The 26,775-nt window shown below is 39.0% G+C and overlaps 2 protein-coding genes across 3 annotated transcripts; one reads left to right on the plus strand and one right to left on the minus strand.

Annotated features, from left to right (window-relative positions):
* The first annotated feature begins 271 nt into the window (after nt 1-271).
* Nucleotides 272-26,273, plus strand: LOC135426224 (uncharacterized). 2 transcript variants are annotated; one of them, XM_064679247.1, is made up of 12 exons: nt 272-1,084; nt 6,615-6,737; nt 7,902-8,065; nt 14,444-14,879; nt 15,627-16,032; nt 16,764-17,194; nt 17,267-17,411; nt 17,472-17,623; nt 17,685-18,001; nt 18,057-18,344; nt 19,828-19,935; nt 25,915-26,273. In XM_064679247.1, exons 1-12 carry the CDS (start codon nt 937-939, stop codon nt 26,053-26,055), a joined length of 2,859 nt encoding a protein of 952 aa, XP_064535317.1. In that variant the 5' UTR covers nt 272-936; the 3' UTR covers nt 26,056-26,273. The 2 variants fall into 2 exon arrangements, with proteins under 2 accessions (XP_064535317.1, XP_064535318.1); XM_064679248.1 differs by lacking the exon at nt 19,828-19,935 and having other exon boundaries at nt 275-1,084.
* On the minus strand, nt 12,504-13,791 carry LOC135426239 (membrane-associated progesterone receptor component 1). The gene has a single exon (XM_064679268.1). It carries the CDS (start codon nt 13,689-13,691, stop codon nt 13,011-13,013), a length of 681 nt encoding a protein of 226 aa, XP_064535338.1. The 5' UTR covers nt 13,692-13,791; the 3' UTR covers nt 12,504-13,010.
* Nucleotides 26,274-26,775: the final 502 nt, after the last annotated feature.

Below are 26,775 nucleotides of genomic sequence, written 5' to 3' on the forward strand. Positions count from 1 at the left end.
TCTCATCTGTCGCGTTCGCATCAACAAAAACATCAGCAGAGAGCGGCACAGTATCTCATGAGCTGTCACTAATACGGTAACTGCTCCAATTTATGTTAGAATCTCATCGTCGTCGAGCAGCGTCTGCTCTTCGGGCAAGCCTGCCCAGTTTGGCGGTCTGTCGGGGGACTGTGCCTTGGTTTGTGTGCGTACTCTGGTCCGGAGATTGCAAAGATATATGCTAAGCAGAGTGCATGCACAGATCTATGGCTGGCTCGATAAGAGATTCCTCAGTCTCGGTGCGAACGGCGACTGTGAAAGTTAAACAACGCGCAGCGCAAAGTACCCCGAAAAGTCCGAGCACAATTCACCTGAAGTCTGCAGCGAGTGTGCCACAGAATCTTGAATAAGTATACGCCATGTAGGCAATAGACTCCGAGTGCTCCGAGTGCAATCCAGGGAACACCTTGAAAGGTTGCAAATAAAAGAATATTAATAATTAAATGAAGATCAATTGAGCTGTAAGCTGAATTTAAATGTGAGAAAATTGCTAATTTTACAGTGAGACAAAATGTAAAAAGTAAATCGAAAATATACATTCAAATACCAAAAGCAAACAAGAACAACTTTGTGCGACGTTTATTATCTCAAATTTCAATTGGATTTAATCAAAATCATAAGAAAACTCTGTCACAGACCCAAACACTCAAAAGCACACACACACACACACTCACACACGCGAGCCTATTAATTTTGTGTGCGTATTAGTGTGCTGCATGTGTGAGCTTTTCGTACCTGTATTTGTGTGTCCCAGTGCCGTCTGACCGAGAAACTCAGACTGAGACGCAGCGTCGTCGGCGTCGCTGCATTTGATTGAAACGAACTTCAAACTGAGAGACAGGCTAGTGGCAGCATTTGTTAGAGTATCTGCGCGCGTGTGTGTGGGCTTCAATTGAAATGGTCAAAATGGCCAGCGAGGAGACGGTCACCGAGGCCACCCGCACCGAGAAAGTCGAATTGTCGCACTTTGGCGAATTCTGCCAGCGACACGGCATTAATCCCAATTTGATTATGCTCAAGATAACGCTCTTTGTCATGTATGGAGGTGAGTACTGATAGCACACACACTCACACACTCACACACACACACTCATTTAAGACCATCTCATTAAAAACCAATTATAAATGAAGGGTGTCTGTTGGGCGTGATGGGACCAGGAACCAAAAACAAACGTGACGTGCAATTAGCTTCTTGTCAATTCGAGAAAGCATGTGAGCATTTTTTTTATTTATTTTTATTGCTGATAACACAGACAAATCGTCGTTTATCCGACTTGTTATGCAGCGGCTTAACCAATTACGACAATTATGTTGTTTATGATAAAAACGAAGCGACAGCAAAGATTCGGAGTAGATTTATTTTAATTGCTATTTGCCAGTCGGTTGGTCAAATAAAAAACAACTTTTTGTTTATATCTTCTGTCTGCTTTGAAGTTGTACAGCATGAATTCTATATGCATCGGAAAATTTTTACAAATATGTTTTCTATTTGACATTTCTTCAATGTAACTTTTGCGGATTATCCGATAGCTAATAATAAAGAAATAGTGACTAATGAAATCAAAAGAATCATTTAAACTACTAAACAAGAAAGTTCAAAATTTTAAAAATTTTATATATTTATTAAATAATCATTATAAGTAGATTTGGCATGAAAACCTCCAGAGCTTCGTAATTCTAAATTAGACTTGTTTGGAAAACATGTTTGAAGATAATGTCATATTCATAAACATTTTATTTAAGCGATTTTTGAAAATCTTAGCGATAGAAAACTTTAATTTTAACAAGATCGCTTTCGTCAAAGAGGTATCCTGTACTCTGTATCATACTTTAAACAGCAACTATGCTTCTTCTTCTCATAGACCCATAATATAAAAAATAAATTCTTAAATAAGTTCGGTGTTTATAGTCCGATCTTTACTAAACTTTATGGCCTAAATATAAGATTGATATGCTTACATGATCCAAAGTTTAAAGCGATTCCTTTTCAAATAAATAACAATAAATCATTGTTAATTGGTGTGAATGGAGGGTGGTATATATATATATATATATATAAATATTGATGATCAAGAAAATAAATACCTCTTATGCTTCTTAAATGCATTTAAAGAAAGCTTTTCTTCAAATCTTGGGGTGTAAAATCATTCTAGCTGGTATTACACGGATATTTAAATCGTTAATTTCAATACATTTAGCGTCTTCATGAAATGTTTTTGTATTATCTCTATTTTTTAAATAATTTTCCCCTACTCTGTCCATGTTTGCCTTAAAGTATATAATCTTAATCAGTATGAACAGCTGAGTCGATATAGCCATATATGCCTAGCAAATCATAACTAGATACAATGCCATAGCGATTTTTGGGAACAAACAGTCAAAGATGGCCGTTCCTTCTTGTATAAATTCGACATACAATTATGCGACACAAGTTTTATTATGACTGGTAAATATGTTTGCAAAACAAGGTGCAAGGCTCACCAGATGTGTTGAAATATCGTATAATTAGCCGTTATTTACAAGACAGTGAGCACTTAATTGAATTATATTCATTTATATAATAATTGTAAGCTCCTTTTGTATAAAGAACATTTCCCAATGCAAGCAGTAATGAGTTTTTGGCTCAGCGCTTGCACAATCGCATTTAATTGAATAAGAAACATAATACTTGTGATGAGATTGAGAAGCTGTCACTCCTTGAGATCGAGTTTGCGATGGAATACGCATTGAGAAAGATTACGAAACACATATATTAATAAATGCGATACTGGCATGCGAAATTTAATTAGAAATATGCTTTCATCTATGTCTATAATTATGTCACACTGTGCCGGGCATTGCCTCGTTAAACCATCTGGCTCAGATTTAAGCAAATATTTAGTTCACAGTCTCAAAACAGCTTCAACCAGTCGAAATGGAGTTGACTGTAAGCGGATGACAGGGATTCTCAAGCCCATATATAAAGTGTAGTAGATACATTCTTTACATTCTATCAGACTAAGGGCGAAAGAGCACACATCCATCTTTAATCACATTTGTGCACTGATTGTTAAAATATGTCAATATACTCTGCACTTGAAATTGTGCAATAAATGTACATCAGCGAAAGTTGCACGGATGCACTTTGACTTGCACACAAATACAAGTCCACGCACACACACACACACACACACACACACACACATCTGCGGGCCATTCGTGTCAGTCGCGCTTTAAGGACCAACTCGCGCGAGGCTGCTTTGGTCCACGGAGGAATGATGCCCATTGACGAGTTGGCTATTGAATCAGACACAATTCAATTCCCTGAAGATGACAGCTTGACTCCTGACTTCCTGGCGTGCTTGGCAAGAAATACGGCGAGGTTAAGTTTCACCTGGCCACGAATGCCTTAGGAGCTCTTTAGGAGACTTTTGGGCATGTAGTTGGCGACGAGTGCTCTTGGTGCAGACAATAGTCGGTGGAGTTGCTTATCATTTCATATTCGGCTGCAAAAGCTGGAGGAAGCGTTAGCTGATCTCTCATCTCTGTGAACAACCTAGCACGGGCTATGCTGGAATTGAGGCGCAAAGGGGTTCATACAGCTGCCTTTGCAAGATCAAGGATCCGCACCGTGCTAAAGGAAACATCAAAGTATCTTGCAGATACTATAAGCTGATGTAGTCCTTGAGATAGCCCAATCGGGCCACTCGCGAATATCGCGAGGCACAATTATCTATTCACCAACGGATCTGCTCCCAAAACGCGATGAATTTTTATCATATACCATGTTCATCACAGCTCAATTAAATCGAGCTTAATTAAATTACAGGTTAAAAACGTATATTGTTCGATTTATTTTTTGAAAAAGTAGTTAATTTTGGTCTGTATCGTGCAACAATTTATATTTATACGTCGACCATGTTAAGAATTTGGGTGCTGCGATTATTGAGGAGTTGCGTGCATTAAGTTGAGCGAGGGAGTACTGTAATACTTAAAGCAAAGTACTTTACTTTCGATACAATGACAACTTAAATAAGTTGAAAAGAGTCTCTTTAAATGCTAAGCATATTGAATAAGGATAAAAATGTGTGAAAATTCAAATGTATCTAGTCGGCAGAAGGAATCATCTCCGACCCCATATATACTCGATTGGAGCGCTAAGCAGAGTAGATCTTGCCAAGTCCTTTTTGTCAGTCTGAAAATTTTAAAAATAAATTTTGAAAAATATATATGCTAGTTACCATGTGCAGAAGGAATTTATTATTTTTTTGTCGATCTATTTAAAAAATTCGTTCAAAGCATAACTAAACAAGTAAGAGGTTCTAGTCGGGAGCTCCCGACTAGGGGATACCCTGAACCCTCTTCTCCCAACAGGCGATAGCTATAAAATGAAAGATACTTGATATATACATACTATTCTAGAAGGTAAATGTCAAGATTGGTGACTCTAGCTCTTATTATTTACCAAAATTGCTCAAAAACAGGATTTCGATATCGATTTTTTGATCGATTACTTAGAAACGGGGCAAGTTATCGAAAAACGGAAACAAACTCGATCTGCACGGGGACTAGGAGGACCTACAGCTAAAGTCTCAAGTCTCTAGCTCTTATAGGTTCTGAGATCCTTGCGTTCATACATACGGACAGACGGACGGACAGACGGACGGACGGACAGACAGTCGGACATGTCTAGATCGACTCGGCTATTGATGCTGATGCTGATCAAGAAAATATATACCTTATGGGGTCGGAGATGCTTCGCTCTGCCTGTTACATACATTTGCACAAATACATTATACCCTTATTACCCATTTTTAATGGAACTTGATGTATACATTTTCATACATTTTATACAGACTTACATTTTGGATACCTCCATTTTGGATAGTTTATGCATTGTAAGATAGACAAAAACCTATTACTTAACGTGAAGGAAACTTTCATCAAGAGCATCAAGTTGTTTGTGTTTAAAAAGGAGCTGGAATTTTGTAAAGCACCTGGGTCCAGAGTATCTCCTATTCGCATTGCAAAACTAATATGCTCGATATCACTTTACAAACAGAGTATAAAGAACACACACATCTACCGCCATTTTACCTACAATACGAGACCGAGTTAGGCTGGCAGTGAATCTTTGAATTCATTATCACAACGTGATGCAAACCCTGCGCCGCCTCTCGGCCCAAGAAGCTGCGACGATCTTGGCAACTGTGGAACTGTGGAGCTGTGGAACTGTAGAGCTGTAGATCTGGGGGAATAGGCTGGTCGGAAATAATCAATTAGGCACAAAATGAGTTACACATTTGTATAAATTTAGTTACACAAACACGCGCTTGGATATGGGGCTTCTTTTGTTGGGTAGCACAGCTTTTCCCAGTATGTGGCAATTAAGACACACATCCATATATATGTATATATATATATATATATGTATATAGTTTATGTATAGTTTTCTTCTGGATATGAGTGAGAGGGGCTGGCTGTGTGTGGCTTTTGTAAATAAATCTAGCTTATATGATTTAAGCTTGAGGAAGGTTTAGTTTTATTCGCCTTGTTGCTGCCTCAAGTACTAGTATCTATGTATCTCAAACTTAAATCAACGCCAGTCAAGTCAGATGACCGTGCGCTGTTTTCGCTGCTCGCGGTCAATGACAAAAACATTTTGCGTTCGTTTGCCGTCCTCCTTCGGATCTCCCGCGTTCCGTCTGTACCTAATAATAATGCGACCTCTGTTTGGCCATTGGTCGCATGTTGTTTTATGTCATTAAAGTCAAATTGTCGCAAATATTAGTATTAATGTGCTTTTTATTCGCTCTGATATTCACGCCTTTGTCGATATATTCAACTATCTCTAATGCCGCTGTACCCTGTACCCATGCTGTAGGTAGGTACCGTTCTGGAAGTACACGTAGCAGGCACAAGAAAACACCGACAAATCCCGTAAAAATATATATTCTAGTTGGCATTTCAGTTTTCTCCAGATCCAGAGCGTTACCTCTCTTAAGTATCTTCATACTTCCTACAATATTTGAACTGAAGTAGCAGCTTCTCTCAAAAACTAACCTCTAGCCCAATTCACTATCTTAATACAAATACAAACAGAAATCTCGACAATATGTTCAAGCAAATCTTACGCTTAAGGGACGGGCTAAAAAGCTGAAGATTTCTTACGGGTGGAAATCGAACACTAAGAAAGTGGTTTTGGATAATTCTACCTCCAAGTAGGGAAAACGATCAAAATTTGTGTGAAAACAGCAACAAGACTAACTGAGCGTCGAACTAACAAGCGTGAAGTCGCCGGCTCAAATCTAGCAGCACTTTTAAAATTTTGTTATTAGCTTATTTAATTGGGCATCAATTTGAATATTGTATAGTTGCTTACTTAATTGTTTTTTATATTAGGAGAAAAAGCTTTACTAAAATTGCTAACATAAGAAAGTGACCCCCGCCGATGGAAATAGGACAATCCTAGTTTATAAATACCTTATTATAATCATTATCATAATTTCATAGCTTAGCATCTGATTATGACAGTTAACTTATGCACCCTAAATACTTAAATCCTGCAATTCTGATTACTCATGCCTTTTTTTTAGCCACTTCATCATTGCTGCCCTACTTGACGATACACATGCAATCGATTGGAATGACGGTGGAAGAAATAGCGATTATCTACTTGGCGTTGCCGTTCACAACTTTTCTCAGTCCTCCAATAACAGGTGAGTGGGTAGATGGTAAATCAAAATTGGGTCAACTGGATTATTAGATTATCGTATAATATAAAATTTAATTAATTGTAGGACATAAATTTGTTGAATGCATGTTTGTAAAAAATTTGATTCAAACTCAAACAAACCCAGTAAGAATGCTCTAGCCAGAAGTGCCCGACCGAGAGAGACCCTTGATGTTCTTTTAGCAAAAACAAAAGCAGGCAGTTAATTCAGATTTAAGCGATAAATTACGTATTATTCTAGAAGGGAATTGCAATTGGAATTATATTTATAGCGCATTTAAACCTATCTTAACAAAATATTTTGCAGTAGATCTTTTTGTGCCAAAGAAAAAAGACAACAACCTTAAAATTGTGTCTTAAAATAGTTGTGTGGTTCCAATTGTTATATAGTCTTGTCAGTCTGTCTGTTCGTCGACCTCGAAAGCTACAGGAGTTAGAGGCCTGAAGTCTGAAAGCCATATTCTCGTAAACTCCAATGCAATAGGAACTACATAAAGAAAACTTGGTATCTCGGTTTTCGTATAGTATACAGCTATCTGCTTTGGCATATAAATGGATTTTGGCCTTATATTGGAGCTGTCAACATTTCATAAAGTTGGGACTATAAACAACAAAGTTATTCAAAAATGTATCCTTGCAGTATGTATGTGTAATATGTTTCAAATGAAGCTGGAATGTTTATAAAAGAAGCTCAGTGCGGGGTTGATGGCATCTTCTAGTCGGCAACGTCCGTGTAGATTACCTTATTTATATAATATTATATTCGTATAGTAGTTGAAATAAAATCCCATGCATACATTATGTTATTGTTGTATGCACATTTATATATATTATTAATTAATCTTATGCACTGTAAACAAATCTGGCTCATGATGTCAGGATGGAGACAGGACCACAAGAACATGAATTTAAATTAAATTTGTCCAGCATCTGAGCTAGTTCATCTCAATCTGTAACTAAGTTGTGAGCAACTTTGTCAATGTAGTCAACATATTTGATAAAGCTTGCCCACTTTAGGCCACACTTTGCCAGGCCACAGATGCAGATGCTAAAAGACACACACACACACACACACACACATATCACAACCTCGTTTATTCGGAGCTCTAACTTGGCATCCACTTCTCTACTTTTCTCTGTCACGGTGCAGGTTTTCTCGTTGACAAATTTGGCAAATACAAGCCAGTCGTTGTGATGAGTCTTCTACTGAATGCAATTTTCCATCACTCGCTGCTCTTCATACCGCAGCAGGAGATCCCTGGAGTGGTCCCATCGGCATTTGTAATACGGCATCCGGAGAGCGGCGACACTGAGGTAAGCATCCATTTCAATAAGTGCAGCAACTACAAAACTCTGTTAAGTTTGCCTTTGCTGAAATTTTCTCTTTAATTACTTAAATCGCTCGAATCCTACTTTGAAGCACACAAATTGGATAAATGAATCTTTCGGCTATATTCCATCATTGTTGGCATTAAATTCAATTGAAAATGGCCTTAAATTCTTAAAAGCTACGCAGATCGACGTTTAGTTAAATGCAAAATTCATGCAACAGCCTTGGATTGTGCCTTAGCTTTTATGTAGAGTGCAGCCTGATATACTGCTGCACATTAACACACACCCACACACGCACACAAGCACATCTACCAGATGTAGTACATAAGGTTGCAAGCAACAACTTCTAAAACCTGATGCAGCTGTTGCACAGTAGATTAAATGCGCCTCCTTCATGGTTCCTTGTCGTGGTTGTTATTTGGTATTTTGACAATAGCTTGGCCAAAGCTAAAGTGGGACACAGTTTTGGTTGTTCGCCACTGAGTTTTGTTGCTGTTTGGCAGATGGTGCATGAAGAAGGAACTCGAGGCAGACCTAATAGCAACAAGGGTTTGTAAACTTTAGGAAAAAAGACTCACCCACGTACGTCAAGTATAATTAAGCCGCATAAAGGCTACAAGCTGTTGTAATTAAGTCAAGAGATATTTAACGCATATAAGAAGACGCTCCTATGGTATTTATAAGTATAATATGAGTAACTATGATCAGTATCAATAGGCGTTTCGATATAGTCATGCGTCATTAGTCAGTATTAATGAGTCATTAGTCATTACTCATTAGTCATCATACATTAGTCATTAAGAAATCGCATGAATAACTTAGCCGGAGTTTTTCCGATTTTATTTCACTGTAAACACCTGTTACACCTTGTATCCATCAAAAATGGTTCAAAAAGGCATCATGAAATTGTGCAAATGTGTAAAACGAGGATATACTGTAAAATATATGCATTATTAATCAGCAACCGGAACTTTAAATCTACTACTTTTATCTTTTTTTAAAATCAACTTAATCTGGGCATTACCAATTTACTTCGACTACCAACAAGGTCTGATTTACCCGCCTATGGGTATTTATCAGCAATAAATATATATGTATCAACCTGGCTGATAAATAAGTTTTGACAATTTCACTATAGCCTTTTTTTCAGCCAATTTCAATGGGTATTGTATGTCCGATATGGTTCATTTCGTTTTGTCTAGGGCATGTTTTACTTAATCCAAAAGCCCTGCAACGGACACGTTTTCAATTGTGGCACACGTATTTCGTGTCTGTCTCGTGGTCCCTGCTGGATGTCTATATACTTTGCGAAGAGCAAGAAGCAGCAGCACAAAAGCCGGCTTTTATTCGAGGCGCCATAACGCTGTCACTATCAATACACACTCATACACTAAGGCGCACGCCCACATAAAGCTATAAAACGCACACCAACTGAGCTTCTCCATGAGTGTGCATGTGTGCATGTGTGTGTTGGAGAGAGTGAGTGAGAGAGAGGAAAACTTTGGAAGCGACTGACTACACGTTGCTGCGAGCCCATCAACCTGACTCGCGTTGGCGCAGACACAAATGCAGCTACTGGCACACACAAATGCTCACGCACACACACGCACCCACACATGCACACACCATATTACGCATACGCATAGTGTGTGCCAGATTGTCTGTCTGCGTTGGGTCGCCCTGTACCAGATGTTGCATCTTTTTGTGTTGCATAGTATTCGGCTGCTTAAATTGCCTTTTTGCAGGCGCATAAATTTGTGTCATGTAAAATCATTGAATATGGCAAATAACTGTCGAATGTAGCAAATGTTGGACCTTGTGAATGCTGATGCATGACATCGAGGCATTGGCAAAATTTGTTGCCTGGGGGATTTCATTTTTATGCATTGTATTTCTTGTGTTTTATGCTTATAAGTCCGGCAATGTGGACATTTTTGTGTTATCGTTGTTTCAGGCATTTATTGCCTTTGGTATTTGTCCGGCTGTTGCTGCCTTTGTCATAATAAAATATTAAGCACTAAATTGTCTTTTATACGTTCGCAAAGCGCTTTTATCTGGTAATATATTAACAGAGCAGGGCTGCAAGAAAAGCATTCCCACAATGTCAAATTGAATAGCAAATGCTAGCGTAGAAAACTATAAAATTAGAAAAATGCTCTAGCTGTAAGTAATTGTGTGGGATTTGATTTGTCACACTTGTAGTGCATACGATTGAATACTCTGTACTTATTTAAAAAAGGCTTAATGGGGCATCTGAAATCACACAAAATAGAAAAACGCATTCCTGATTGTCTAAGCATGTCTGTACGACTTTAAGAACTATCTACCTCCGAATGTATTTGGGCCAGAGAGAATGGGTATATGAAAACTTTCTCAATCTAATATCTTAAGCTCTAGAATGGAAAATCAATATATTAAGATGTTTTCTTTTGCCTATAACATATATTTGAACAGCTTCAACATACCCTGTTTGCTCTTTTCAATGGGTATATTTTTTGCTAGCGTTTTGGAAACAAAGCAGAAATACCTTTCCTATGGAGATGTCAAAAAAATGACTATGGAAATAGTAAATGCCAGCATCTAAAGCTGTCGACTAGGTGGCATCTAAGAACTGACTGCAGAACTAACAACAGACCTGAAGAACTTGTAAGCAGGGAGGCAATGCCAAAAAATCCACTTATGTGCACAGGAGTGCACGTCAGCTCCGCATGTGTCTGTATCACGTACATTTATCTTTGTGTCGTTTTGCAGCACTTAAACTACACCGACAACAGACACGTATGCCGCTCGCACACACACACACACACACACACGAATGTGGACTGCAATACGGCAAGTTTAACAGCCCCGTTGTCGTTAGTCGTAATGAAACGCAATGGACCTGCGTGTTAAGGGCCTCGTTGTGGTCCCGAACCAATGCCAGTGGCACGCACTGCCCTAAATGAGAATTTGCGCAAAGTATCCTCTACTTTGAGATACGCACACTCGAAACACTCTCGCATTAGTCATTCGACACTTAGCCACATACATGGCTAGGGTGTGTATTGAATTTGTATTTATGATCTCTGCAAATAAAATACATTAAGACAAGACAGAACGACAGAATGCAGCTGGTCGAAGAATAAATACCCTTGAAGGCAAAGGGCCTACGATTTTACAGACGTGTGAGGAGAATTGTGAATTGTTCGGGGAAGATATAATTGAAAACCAAATTAGTTGTTCATACAAGAACTTAATTTTCCAATGTTATAGTGATCTGATCCGGTCTGTCTCGACATATTAACTGCCTGAAGAAACTAGTTGGCAACAGACTGACGAACGGAAAGACGGACAGATGGATATCGACTCGACTTTTGATGCTGATCAACGATATATATAGCTACACATTTCATGGCATAATTTACATACCCTCTGCAAGGGTATAGCTAGCATTTATGATTGCTCTAATCAAGAGTGTTCTAATAGAAGGACCTGAACCCACGACGAGCTAGCTTTACAAACATTCTAACTTTCTTGTACAAAAACACAGATACACACACGGACATTATCAGGATATAAACATGAGTTTTTTACAATTTCATAGTGCATGGTTATAGGGGGGGATCAAAAAAGATATGTGTATACAGCACAGATTCTATATACAAAGACAGATATCGACTTTATCGAAAGCATGGAAATGGGGCAAGTTATCGGACTGCGCGGGCATAGGTAGGACATACGTTCAATTTAAGTCTCTAGCTCTTAAAGATTCTGAGAATTAACCGATATAGAGCCTTGAAAGTGACTTTATATATGATGTAGTTCTCCAATTTTGACATGGCTTTGGGTAAACTAGAAGGGTATAATGATGTGAATAGTCGCAGAGAGTAGTATCAACAAGGACTATATAAATATTAATTTTGTTTTTGGTATCAATTATACCTGGCTGTTGGTCTCCGTTTACTAAGTGTTGAACATTTTTATTGCAAATTTGAAATAAACATTAATTTTCTGCTTTCCTTCCAACTGTTGTCTGGCCGACTGCCCAAAGGAGCACAATCTGTTCGCTCTCGAGGCTAGATTGCAAACTTGTAATATATACTCGTATAAATCAGCGTCAAGCAATGTGTGAATTTATTTATCCAACCGTTTAAGAGCCAGGTCACCGAAAATATGTTGTCACCAAGACGAAACAATTGCGACAGTGGAAAATTCCTTCAGCCATTTGTGTGCACAGCGTACTCCTTGTCTGATGCATCAGGTCGTTCAGCCGGTTTAAACCTTGGGGAACACAATTGTTCTTTTTTGCTTTTTCGAAAGCCAAGATATTTATTTAAGTATTATGCATTGGAGCTTCAAAAATGGGTCAAATCGGAGCAAAAGTTGATTTTCAAATTGCTTTGATTATTTATTAAATGTCAAATAAACTTTTCTTTGGCGATTGTATACTACATATTTAAAGTTATGTATATTTTGTTTATACTTTCAAATTGCATTTAAAGGATATTCAGGAATTTTAAAGGTTGTTGCATCTCCAGCAGCATGATGCCGTTCTTTGCCCTGTGGCTTGTGGTACACTTTTCCAGTAAGGGCTGCCATTTGGGAAATTTGTATTTGGACTCGATGTTGCCGGAAATTACCATTTTTATTATTGCCGGCACTGCTAGACGGGGATGCTGTTGTCTTTCATACTCCTGGAATTGAATTTCTCGATTCGCATTAAAATTAGTAATGGATATATGCGTGGACATGGACGAGGACGAGGACGACGACGGCTGCATATGCAGATAAACGAAATAGGGGAATATTTATTTATGTTTTAGTGTAATGCTGGGCTTATGCTCGAAGGCTAGGCTTATGGCTTATCAGTCTAAGTGCTGCGTTGGGCGAGCTGTTATTGCCAAAATATGGTGTTAGTAGAGCAGCCATAAACCTTTTCAGAACTGGTCTACATGGCCAAAATAGTCTTATCTCCTTCAGTCCAGTCGATGATCGTCTTATCAATATCCTCCACATCCATATTAATAGAGCCTTCGTAAACTGTGGCCGTCAGCTCCTCTTCTTCGCCATCATTCCCTTCAACTTTGAACTCGGTATATTCATCTTTATCGTTGGCCGAATCGTAGACTGTGCCTTCATCTGAGTCCGAAACATCGTTGTTGCTGTCTGTTATTAACACGCCAGCTGCATAAAAGTGATCTTCGAGCATGTTCTTCCACTCGTTCAGATAGCTATTGAAATCGCGAGCCTCGAAGCGGGCCGTATTCCGAATGTACCACATAATATCGGTACCAGCCAGTGCTTCGTAGCTGCCGTTCGGTCCGAAGTCGTGTGGTGCACTGGACACATCGTAGATGGTGCCCAGTAAGGCGACCAGATACCTGCCGTTGGCATTCTTTGCATCGTACTGTTCGAGCTTCTCCCTGGTCAGGGTGAGATTCTCCAGAGGCGGCGGAATCTTAACGTGCCCCTCCTTCTCGTAGTCCTCGTCATCGTAGGTCGGATATTCCCGGCGTATGTGCGTATAGGCCATATAACCCACGAAGCAGGTCATCGCCACAATTCCCAATGGTGAACTGATCACTTCACGCAGCTGCTCACTCCATGTATTACTTTGTATCGAAGACATCGAGTTTTATTTGATGTCAACCTTTATAATTGTTCAAATTTTTACTTTCTGTTTTCTCCTAGTTGTAAGCTTTACTACTGTTTGGCTTTCATTTACTGATATTATTCACTTTGAAATGCCTACTGCAATGCTATGTGAGGATTTTCGTAATGCCACCAAAATGGAAGGAAAACTGATGGAATACTAGCAAAAGAAATTGGTCTCACTTCATTTCCAAGTGGAATACCCTTGCGGACATGTATCAGATTCGCAGTAAATTTCTATATTCCGGAATATTTTCATATACGACCTCAATTTTGATCGGATCGTTTCTATGGCTGTTACTTACACGCAAGCTAGGAGAATTGAGGAGCTCTGTTAAGAATATCATGGTCCAATGCACGTAATATGATGTTGGGGTCCAATCTAAGGAGGGGTGCTCTTGTCGAAAGGGTCTAACTTAGAAATATCCTATACCCAGCTCTGAGGTTACACCCGCACGCGATGTCCCTCAGTCCCAAAACTTTGATAATGCAAGCTTAAAGACCTTCGGTGATTTGTAATGTCTAGGGTCTAGGGTCACATAGAATCGAAATGTGTGTATATTTATCTAAAAATATGATATCTTTTATTTTAAAAGAGATATTTCTCGATAAGCCTTCTGTGCGTGGGATGACCGAGCTTCCTAATTGAACGCTTGTGTCAATTGTACATTTTTACCATATTCAATGAAATGAGTTAAAATGTTTTTCTGTTTTGTTAATCGCTTGCAGGTCTGGTGGTCACCTTGCCCCAGTAGGGAGTGTCCCGAAGAGCCCGAGCTGGATTTGGCTGTATATCAATGCGTTGACTATTGTCTAATGCAGGAGCAAGTAAATCCAGAACTTTTCACCGATGTGGCGCAGTATGACAGGTCAACAACAAGGACGACCACGACGAGAACAACGCTCGGTCCGACAATGAATGCGAATGAGCCAGCCTTGGTGACCACAACGACGTCGACGACCTCTTCACCAGCGTCGTCATTACCAGCATTATTTGCAACACAAACGAGAAGTCGATACCAAGATGCACTTAATATGTCAGCGACCATGTTCCCGCCACTGGAGAACGTTTCTGCCTTGTCGCTGCAAGTGCAGCAGCCACCCTCTGGCTCTGCTTCATCGGCAGCAGTGGAATTGTCAGCCATGTCCATGCAGGGATTGAATCGTAAGTGACACTTCTACATGATGATCCATCCATTGTCCCCTCTTTCGTTCACGGAATTGGTCAGCTTCGCTCTTATTATCATTAGGTCCAAGCCTCAGGCTGCTTGTTAGCCGTCAGCCGAGTCATTCACACCAGACGTCCAGGCTCTTCTTTCACATTGTCCATATCTGTGTCCGCTTCCATGTCAAGTGTGTTTTTTATGCCCCGAACCCATTGAATATGGCTTAAAGGGAAAACATATCTTTTATGCAAAGTATATGTATTTTTGATTAGGACAACTTTATATTTTTAATATTTTGTATCTTCCATACCAAACTAAATAACTAAAATATCGGATATGTTGAATATGTCGGAGTCGGATCGAGCCAAAATATTATCAATGTCGATCTACTTCATAAAATCTCTAGTCCTCCCTAGTCAATCCATATCCAACATTATCGTTGCATATTAGAGAAGAATAGAGTTTTTTTTTGAAAACATTTGTGAAATAGGAATTAAACATCTGCGGGGGCATTTTACCTTTAACTTGGCGAAGTTATTATTTTCCTTTAAAAAGTGAAAATGTGAAACGTTTGCTTTAGTACCCCAAAGCAAACGAGATGGTTTTTTAGCATGGATCTACTCTGCAGCTGTTTAAACACTCGGCTTATAGTTTGTCCTGGCCAATTAGTGTAGTGAAAAAGTCTTTTGGTTGTCTGTAATAGTTAAAGCTTTATTAGCCCATACTTATCATACGGGTCCTTTCAGTTTCTGCGGGCAATGCGGGCGACAAATCAAAGGCCAGCAGCAGTTGGGTGCATTCGGATGATGCGGATGTGACGTACTTTATGCTGCAAATGCATCCCGATTTGGCGGACCCCACCGAGCAGCTGGGCATGGAAATCGAGCAAGATGACAACGAGACGGTCACCGATATTAGGCAACGTTTTGGCGAGGACAGGCTTGTGAAAATGCAAATCAATCTCACGGACATGGACGACCTGGATTTACGATGCGGAGGCCTGGTTAGGCGCACCAACATGTCCTATGTGAACACAAAGGCCGTTAGGTGCCTCATGCAACGTTGCACGTTCACGTTGAATGCACCCGAAATCTGCCCACCTGACTACAAAGAAACCGACGATACTATATTCTGGATATACTTTTTATTACGGTACGTAGACTAAGATTCTAATAAAACGCTTCAAACCAATGCCTCGCCTTGGCTTGGCTTGGGATTGATCCAATTACATTTCCACTATTCTATTTATTATTAATTTAATTCATTATTGCGCATTAGTTCAAATAGAAAATATGTTTCGGTTAAGGTTAAGTTTCTGCTGTTACGAACTTAGCCCATCTGGCTTAGGGTTATATTCAGAGTAAAAACACAGGAAATTCTGGGCTCAAATCGGATCGGCTTAAAGTCGTGTTCTGGCTGACCATGTATATGTTCTCCAAATCTATATTGAGTATTAACTTTTTAATGTTGTTACCACGTGCAATGAAATTTAAAGTTTTTCCGAGCTGGCTGGGTATTAACTCAATAGAAAAGTTCTATTTCTGAGGGATTATTTGAGAGACATTGAGTAAACGGTTAAATAAAATCTAAATTAAACTTGATAAAAGAATGTAGCTTAATGTTAGCATACTCTGTTTTCAAAAGGAAAGCAGGCATATTGGTTGGTGTAGATTGTTTAATAGCATAATTTCTCAGTTTTTTACCGTGTATACATATATGTTCGTGAATACTAGAGGTAAATTAGATGTAAAGACTTAGTTCAAGTTATCACAATTATCTATATATTTTTAAGTCTTCAAGTAGCAATGTGAGAGTCAGAATATAATCTGTTATATAGAGTATTGTACAGTCGAAAAAGTTGTAATTACTTATTTAATTTTCAGATTTCTTGCCACAACCATGTTGTCGGCAGGAGTCACCATTATGGATCCCATTGCACTCACGATGATTGAGAAGTTCGGAGGAGACTTTGGACGTGAACGCTTGTTTTCGAGCATTGGGATGGCCATCTTCTCGCCCATTACGGGAATCATGATTGACTACTCGTCACGCGGATTGGGTTACACAGACTACTCGGCTGCGTTTTATACGTACGATGTGCTGCTGGTCATATCGACAATGTCCGTGCTAATGATGCCGCTGGGCGAGAAGCTGCCGGCAGATAATGTTTTTCGGGATTTATGGAATCTATTGAAAATGCCGCACGTGATTGCCTTTATAATATTTCTGTTTGTGCTCGGCAATTTCTGGGGCTTTATCGAGAGCTTTCTATTCTTGTATCTCAAGGAGCTGGGCGCTCCTAACTACTTGTTGGGTAAGTTCTGCCGCAATGCCATCAGCAAGGAGCTCATCTGTTAATATGGGCTTCGTGTGGGCTATATTCCAGGCATTACAATTACTGTGGGCACCGTGAGCAGCATTCCGTTCTTGTACGGTGCGGAGAAAATCACACGCATATTTGGACACGTTAATTTGATTATCATTGCGTTCTTTTCGCACGCCGGACGCCTAGTGGGCTATTCCTTTATCGAGTAAGTGTGCCAAACATGTGCGTGTAATCTAATTTTATGGCAGCATCGAGTTTTTCCCAGGAACGCCTGGTGGTGCTTTCCATTCGAGGCCATGGAATCGCTCTCCTGCCACCTGATGTGGGTGGCAGCTGCCACCTACTGCTCCATATTGGCACCCAAAAACTTACTCGCCACGCTGATTGGCGTACTTGGCATGGCTCACTTTAGCCTGGGCAAGTCTGAAAGTCTAAAAAGTACTCTGGCAACATGTAATGAATGTTCTTATCCACACAGGACGCGGCAGCGGCAGCTTTACGGGCGGCTTGCTCATCGGCCAGTTCGGCACACGCGATGCATTCCGTTACATGGGGCTGCTTGCCGTGGTGGGCGGAATTGCGTATGGGCTGCTGCATCTTATTTGGCTACGCAAATTTGATCACACGACGGAGGAGTCCGAGGAGGAGGTTGAGGCTGTGGAAGCTGGCGAGACCGAAAAGCTGACCGAGCCGGCGACCAAGGAGCAGGGCACATCGATGTCGCTGGAACGCTTGAGCCTAATGATCAAGTACAATCAGATTGGCAGCCTGACATCGCTGCCCAGAGGCTCGAGGGTGAGTCCAAGCTAGCGATACGCAAAGAAGTTTTTAATTACAATTTATCGATCAGGCGGACATACACGACCATTTATCCGTGCGCCGCAGCAGCTACAATGTCGAGTCGCTGAGGGGCGTGCCCCGGCATGGGAACATTGGCAACAGCGCCTCCAAGGTGGATATACTGCGTTCGGCACTCGAAATTAATCACAAGTCCTCCAACAATTCGATGCTGAGCAAAGCCGATAACAAAACGTCAAATCAATCACTGGGCCGAAATCGTGCCGACAGTGCGCCCAAATTGAATCACAGCAATCTGAAGAACATTTCACAGCCCGCCCTGGAGGGTGTCGTTTTGGAGGTGAGTCCCAGTTCGAGTCCACCTAACAACCTACGTGTGCGTGAGGGTGTGTGTGTGTGTGAGGGTGTGAGTGTTTGTGTGTTTGTGTGCTTCTGTCTGTGCCAATGATTGTCGTCAATTGTTTTGACTTCTGCTATGGGTGGCGCCTTTTGCTCTCTGGCTTGGAGTGAGTTGGTTTGTGAGTTTAAAAAATGTTTAGCAGCTGTTGCGCCAATAACTTTTTAGCATACCCAGCATTGTCCTGCAGCGCTCTTCCTGTTCTTTGCCGGATGCTCTGCGGCACTGCATCCGGTTGCCGTTTATCGTTTATCGTTCATTGTTTATTTTTCAGTATTCGTGTGTTTGGCAGTTGTTTCCTCTGCCGCTCCAATGGTTTTGATGCCCAACTCAGCTTTATTGCTATTTGCTTTTTCTTTTTCTTTTTAACTAGCTGAGCCCTAAAAGTTAGATCTACCTTCTGATGCATATACTTTGAATAACAACCATTTATACAGATTTTCAGTTCGAATTAGGAATAGAAATTGCAATTCTTACATTGTTATGACACACTTTTCTTTTGATACTCTGTTCACTAAATGAAAATGAATATATTAGCACTGTCCCTCTGTCCGCCAATCTAACATAATCAAGACTACAATTATCGACTTAAGCTGTCATTACACCCAAAGCAGAGTATTGCTCAGTCGAGTGCAACCGTTCTTACATACTTTATTTTCGAGAATAAGTATATACAAATTGTTGCCCATCGATTTCTAAGCTCAACGCCACAAATTCATCCCAACTCGTGAATGCAACTGCAAATGAGGTAAATAATTTTTCTATCGGTTTAATTAAAAACTTATAATGATATATGGAGGCAATCGATTCAAACTGTACCTGGCTGCTGGTTGCAGTTAATTTCGTAATTAATTGGCAAAGCTTTCAAGCGGGCTTTTATGGTAGCTCGGCAACCATAATTCAATAAATCAAATGTGGTTGCAACAAATGCGCAAAAAACGGAAAACAGAAAACAAACACAACAGCAAGAGCAACAAATTAATGAATTTATGAACATGCCAAACTTCGCCTTGGCATTTCCAGGCTGCAAACAACACTCTGAAGCGGACAGACAGATGGACATGTGGACCGACCGACCGACCGACCGACTGACAAACTGAGAGCCCGACGCTCACATCACTGAGCTGGAAACAAAAGCCAGCAGCAGGCAGATACGAGCTGGGAGCAGGAAGCAGGAAGCGGCTAACAGGAGCTAGGAGGCGACGCAGGGGGCGACGCTTGCAAATTGCAGGCGAGTCCAGAGGCAAAAGTTCGTTTGGGTTTTTCGTTTGTGCAAAATAAATTTTCCAAAACCATCAGCCCCCACCCACGAGTGTGCCTGAAAGTGCGTGTGTGTGCCTGAGTGTGTGTGTGTGCATGTGAATTAGTGTGCGAGTGCATCTCTATCATAAGTATGTAACAACAAATGCCATTCACAAACAAACAGGGCGTGGAATCAACGTTCTTTCCGAGCCGTATGAAAAAGTATCCAAGTGGTTTGTTAACTTCAATACCCGCTGTGGATTTATCCGTAATACCCAGCTCTATGTTAATGGTAATGTACAATCCCAAAATAGGCCAAATGAATGCATTAACAAAAACAAGTGCTCGGCAAGCCGAAGCTCAGATATCCTTGCAGAGAGGGACAAATATGTTAATAATGTGAATATCTTGTTATTATCTGAGAAATACAACCAGCTATAGACTTATTATTATTTTGTCCGCTTTAAGTTTTTTTTCAACCTAAATATTTGGGATATACCCTTGGCTGGGTGTCTAGTTTAGCATCCTTTTAGTGTTAAGCTGTAGTTCGCTCTGCAAGAGTATTTATTCACAACAAACACACAGTATGTATATATATATATATATATTCCATCATGGATCTGGCATGCGCGAGTCCCAGCACCACAAAATCCTCTCAAAAGCACGCGAGGCTGCATTAGATTTGCAGTTCCCGTTCCCGTCCCCGTTTTCGTTTTCGTTCTTGTTGTTTTTGTTTTGTTTGGATTTGTTTTTATTGATGTTGGTTTTGCGTTTGCCAAACCACTCGGGAATTATTTTATTACGTTAAATTAAGGGCCACACTTGCACTAGTATTTGAGTTTGGCGCCTCACCCCTCGATTTCATGCATGCTAAATTTGCTCCTGTTTGAGATATTCAAGCACATTCGCCGCACAGCTTTTTCATATTTGAATACAAAAATAAATATTTTCTGGTATCTCGTTTTTGGTTGCTGGGGATGCGTTCAAAATGTCGGCTTTGCTATTTTTCTTGCGCTGTGATTGTGTTTGCTTTTAAGCCGAATGATTTGTTGTTCAACTTAGTTCAAATTGACAAAAAGTAACAATAGCAGCTGTTCCAAAGGCAACAATGAGCTGGGGCTCCGGCAGCAGGATTTGCCGCCTGGGAAAAGCAAAAAAACATTGCCGTAACGTGAGCAAACAAAGAGGAGCAAAATGTGAAACGATGGCAACGACTCTGAAGCTGAAGCTGAAGGTGAAGCTGTCAATGCTGTATACTGGTCTCCAAATAATTGAACTGGCGATGAAAACCTGACAACGAATCGGAAATTACGTGGCCAACTTAATGCGAGCCATATGCACTTGCTTTCCCTTCTAGTCGACGCTGATTAAATGTCATCTCTGTCACATTACAATAACTTAAAGACTAAGCGATTTGTTTGCATAACACACAGACACACAGATAAATGTAGATGGACGAGCGGACTTTGGTTATATCAATAAAACTCTGCAATCTCCTAGTAAGCATTGGTAAATAATTTATGTATATTGCTCTCTGGGACTGCGATTGGAATTCAGCCTGGACTTTACATTGGACAGTACCCATACTTATTTAAAGCATCTGAGAAAGGGTATAATGGGCTTATGCCAATATTTGTAGCAGGCAGAAGCAACCATCCCCGACACCATTAAATATACTAATTATTATTTAATTATTATCTCCACCATTTGCTTAATGTCAATATACATCGATTTTTGATAAACATATCCCTGAAAATATTATAAACCTTACAGAAGAATTGTGTATGTGTGCTGTGTACATTACACATAATAAAGATATTTCCGTTTAATCAGGGGTCAACGAATTTTTGTCAATATCCAAGTAATTTTGGGACAGTGTAGTTTACAATATCATTCCCATATTCTATTATTACTGTTTCTATCTTCTTAATAAGTGCAAATGTAGCCACACTTTTGTTATGATGCTTTATTTTGTCTAATTGAAACACGGCAGAGAAGCCAAAATTGAAAACAAGAAAGAATTAATGCTACATTCCGAGCGCCTTACTAGAAGAAGCCCTATACCCAGCTGCAGATGCCATAACACCCATAGAACTTACTTATATACACAACCAAACTAACCAATAAAACAAGAGACTATATGTCTATGTACATATATAGTAAAAATTCCTTTTCATGCTGAATTTATATACTTACTTCATGTAGTTGGCTTAGCTTCCTTCTGCCTGATACACATATTTGCACAAAATATTATTCCTTTTCCTACTATTTATCAATTGGAACAAGGTATCAAAAAGAGGTGGGAAATATGTTTTCTGCTGACGGGCTAAAATCGTAATTCGACTGATTCTAAACTATTTACTGTCAAAATGCCAAGTTCAACAAAATGTGTTTGTTCCTAATTTGTTGTACATAGCACTTAGACGGAGAGAATATTTAGGGTAGATTCTTAGATTCTAGTTCTGACTATGGCGAACTTATGGTAGGATAACACAGTTAACAAAATTGTTATACCCATAAAATTAAATAGAATGCCAACTAATTTTATTCCCTTGGTCGAGAGGGAGCATTTGCTGCCTAACGACCTAAAGCCAACGTACAAAAAGTGAGTGGGAAATTGAGCGTAAGTAATGTGTAATTTTCACAAAGTAAAAAAATAAATATAAAAAATATATATAATAGCGTTCATCCTAACTGACTGACTTACTGATTGGTAATCAGTGTACAGCCGGCTCTGAAATTATTACTGAAATTTTCTCTCTGAGTGAAGGTGAAAATTAAGACGCTATTCTAAAACACTCTATTTGATACGATAGTAAAAGTTTTATATGCAACTATATAAGCGTGTTTTTTCAATGTGTCATTATTCATAAAGGAACAACAAAACAAAGGGATAGCAAATAAATGACAGTCCCAATAAATACGGGAGAATGTATAGTTGTACATTTTTTATATGTCTGACAAACACACAAATAATTTCGGTATCATTTTCATTTAACCTTCTTCTCTTGAACCTCGCAATTCTGGGTAATGTCTTACAGTATATATATGTACATTTAACACGAACCATATTATCTGTACATTTTTCTACCATCTATATCGGGTTTGTCAAATGTCCGTCTTGCTGTCCAACCATTTGTGCCTATGAACGCCATTTCAGTTCGCTGCCATTGAAACAAGCGAATTCAAACTTGGACTGTAAACATACTTGGGTATATTAGCATCTAGCAAAGTGATAACATTTTTGACCTTGCCAATTAGAGGGCAGGCGATTTACGTACCTATAAATACCTTCGTTCCTATAGATTCCTTAAATTCGGCATAACGACTATTCCAAAGATCAAGCCAATAATCTTACGGCCAGGCTCGCTAACACAATATCGTTATAATCGCGCTCTCTGCAACCAATTTATGTTTTTTTACACTGTGCACAGAGTATTAGGTTGTCGGTTACACCGGACTGCAGAGTATTCAAAGTTAATGGGAAAGCTTTGTTTCAAAACAAAGGCGGGAAAATGCTTTTTTTATATCAAACGAAAAAAATAGTTTAGTTTTACGAACGCTACTTAAGATCTATGAATGCCTCTGTATAACATATATAACATGCTTACATGTACCCTCAAGCACACATACATGCATACATACATGCATGCATACATGCATGCATGCCTACATGCATGCATACATGCGTGCATGCATACATGCTGACACATGCACGCACGCCGCAAGCTGCGCAATTTACGCAATATTTTTGAATCGTGTATTATGTACGCTAAATTGATTGTCCTGTCTAACTTCTAGAAAAAAAAATAAGAATAACATTTTAGACGAGTGGGTGGTATTGCTGTTAACATGAAAAAAACTTGATATGCTCAAACAAAAGAACAAATTTAAAGTCTAAAACGTTTCTGGATCAACTGAATCGACTGTCAAAATACACTCTATGAAGTCAAGTATTCGGCAAATGAAGCATAAAAACATAGAAACTAGCAACCTTGTTTACAACTCTATTAGTTTAAATGAACCTTCTTAATGTTGATATGCAATAGAAAAGCTTACATTCGCAGTGTGCATGTATTATTGGCACATTGCTCTCAAAAGTTAAAAAATTGGCATGAGCATATTTTAATTGGGCCAAAACTTTTTCAAAAGCCGTAGCTACTATTATACTCTGTTCACAAATTACAAAGGGTATATTGGTTTTGTGTCAGGCGGTTCGTATGGGTAGAGATTCCAATACTGCGGATAAGGTGTTAACATTTTGGGTCATGCCCAGGAGGGATAAGCTCAACTCTACCTTAACTATTCGCCAAATTGCAAGTAGACCTTTTCTTCTGCCTGCCTTCAGCTGCTATTGCACTGCGAACAGGGTATATTACAAATGGTTGTACCCAACAGCAACGCTTTGTTTCCAACTCCTTTTATGGGGCACCAAAGAGTGTGTATATGCTCAAATGTGATATGAGTGCAAACTAGCATGCAGGTTTAAAAAGAACTTGCTGGAATTTCAATAAAAAGCACTAAAACAAACAAACATTTTATGCGGGTAAATCGCATTTAGTTTACACTCTTCACAAGGGCTTTCCGTTGGCTTTGGTTTGTGTTGTAGTACTTTGGTATGTACTTTGAATGTTCTGAAATTGGTTTATTATTTACTTTAGCTTTTAATTGGCCATACAACATTTTGTTTAGTCGTTAACAAAGTGAAAAGGCTATGTTCACTGTGTTGTTTACTGTCCGTCTGTTCATGTGATTGCATTTTTTTATGTTTAGCTATTTAAGTCAAAACTTGGAACAAAGTATACATTTGTATGTCCGTGTTTAGATTATATGTCCAGTTGGTAGCGTGGGTAATTGCAGAAACCTATATCTTCCTCAATCTTAGAGCTTTCCGGCATATGGACTTCTGTTTAAATTCGATCGAATATCTAATACTTAGTAAATGTGGAGGGTGCGAAATGGGTTTAATTTAATGATACTAAATTCCTATACAGCTGTCTTATAGGCTATTGACCATATATATACTAAGCGACATTCAGATAGACAGACTTGGATGGCCCAATAAAGATCAGCTCACTTTTCTATTATGGGCTAGTAGGAGAAAGTAACAGAAAACCTCTGTAAAATATGCTCAACTATATGCCGACATTTATCGATTATGAGAAGACGACAGCAGACACCCAATTTATTAAAAAACCTTATCAACAACAGGCAGGCGAATATAGACAGATACAGATGGGCTGATAAAGAATATGGATACTCTATAGAGTCGAATGTGCCTGATTCTCTCTTTTACAGATATTTTCATAAATTCATAATAACCTTCGTAAGCGTGTGTGGTTGTGTGTGTATGTGTGTTTGGATAAATGCACTAGGGCAGTAGTACTAGTATACCCTGTACGAATTGAAAATTGTGAAAGCTAAAGGTAAGGGTAACATGAAGCATCTTAAACCCCACAAAGTATATTTATATATACTTGGTCGGGATGATGAACCGAATAGATCTTTGAGTTTAAGACTGTCATCAACCTCGATCTCAGTAACTGTAAGAGCTAGAAACTAGAAATTCGAAATATATATTTATTGGATATCATACCTGATTGATCCCATTCACATAAATGTCGCAACATATCTACTACGAAAAATCACCAATTCTCGGATATTATAAGAATCAGAGACACAGAGTATTAATATACACGGATTATTAATATTACACTATTTCAATACCCGCTCCGCAGTTCCTCGAAAATTTCAAAGCTATAGACCTGTACTTTGGGATATAATGTACATTATATATTGATTGTGTATTATATTTATGTTGCAAACCTTTTGACTAAAAAAAGCTTTTGTCTTAAAAGAAGATAGAAATTTGCGTTAGCTGGAGAGAATATTTGTCACTTGATCTTTATTCTTTCTGTGAAACTGTTTGTAGGGATTTGCCCGCTTTCTGCACCTTTTGCACCTTCAACTTTCAGTCTCTGAGATCAACATGTCTACATAAACGGATGGACAGATCAACTCGACTGATGCTGATCAAAAATATTTAAATTATTTAGGATTGAAAATGTTCACTTATGCTTGACCAAACTGCACAATTGCTTTAAGCCCATTTTGAATGAATAATTAACTTAATCGTAGCATATATATTTGCATATAAATTTAATGAATGATCCACACATATGTATGTATATCTATTGCATTGGGCATGCGCATTGAATGGCATTTGAGCATATCATGTTTAACTTACTCAATTTTTGCTTTTTAAATACAGGATCAGGAGGGACCCAAGGTAATACCCGAAGAAACGGAATTAAATTCGTCCAAAATAACTGTGTCTGGCTGTTTGGAGGAGGCGGCATCCAAGGCCGAGTCCATTGGCTGTGAGAAGAGCGTGCAGGATGATGACAATTGAACGGGTTGCGTTCACCTGGGGCGTAGAGTGATATTACAAAACACATTGAAATTATGAAACAACAACAAAAATAAAACAATAAAATAGGCACTAATTGAGAGATATTGAATAACGCTTGTGTGGGATTTAAATGTTAAACAATTTATTGTTAGTTGTACATTTGTTACGAATATGTTATATTATATTATGCAAAATAAACAAAAAATCGTTGAAAACAATTACTATCTAAAATTCGATTTCGATTAAAATGCCATGATTAGAGTTTGCTTTGAAAATCTTTTATTTGCCTTTGCTTAATTTAAATTGGGTTTATCAACGAACATCGCATTTCCTTAATTAAATGTACACATAAGTTTATTTTGATTTGTTTTTATTTAAAAGTGTTGAATTATTTTGCATTTTTTTGGCGTTTCAGATTTTTCAAATAAAGCTGAGTCAGCTTTATTTATTATTATTTTGCTTACTGTTGCGTTTTCATAACAAACATAGTTCAATTAATAATAATTGTGATCGCAAAGGGAAAAGCCTAAGTTGATTATGACCAGAGCCCAACTAGTTGTTATCCGACTATCTTTAGTGGCAATCATAAGGTGATTCCCTATAATCGAGCCCTATATATATATATATTCTTGATCTGAATGATGGTACAATGATCAAATCTTTTTACTGAGCACCACAATTATGAATACAGCGTATCCGAGAGTGGGGCACCCTCAGCTA

This window comes from Drosophila montana, unplaced genomic scaffold (assembly GCF_035044405.1).
Source record: "Drosophila montana isolate Dmon_TW-CO22-7 unplaced genomic scaffold, ASM3504440v1 contig_1_1, whole genome shotgun sequence".
Lineage (NCBI taxonomy): Eukaryota > Metazoa > Arthropoda > Insecta > Diptera > Drosophilidae > Drosophila > Drosophila montana.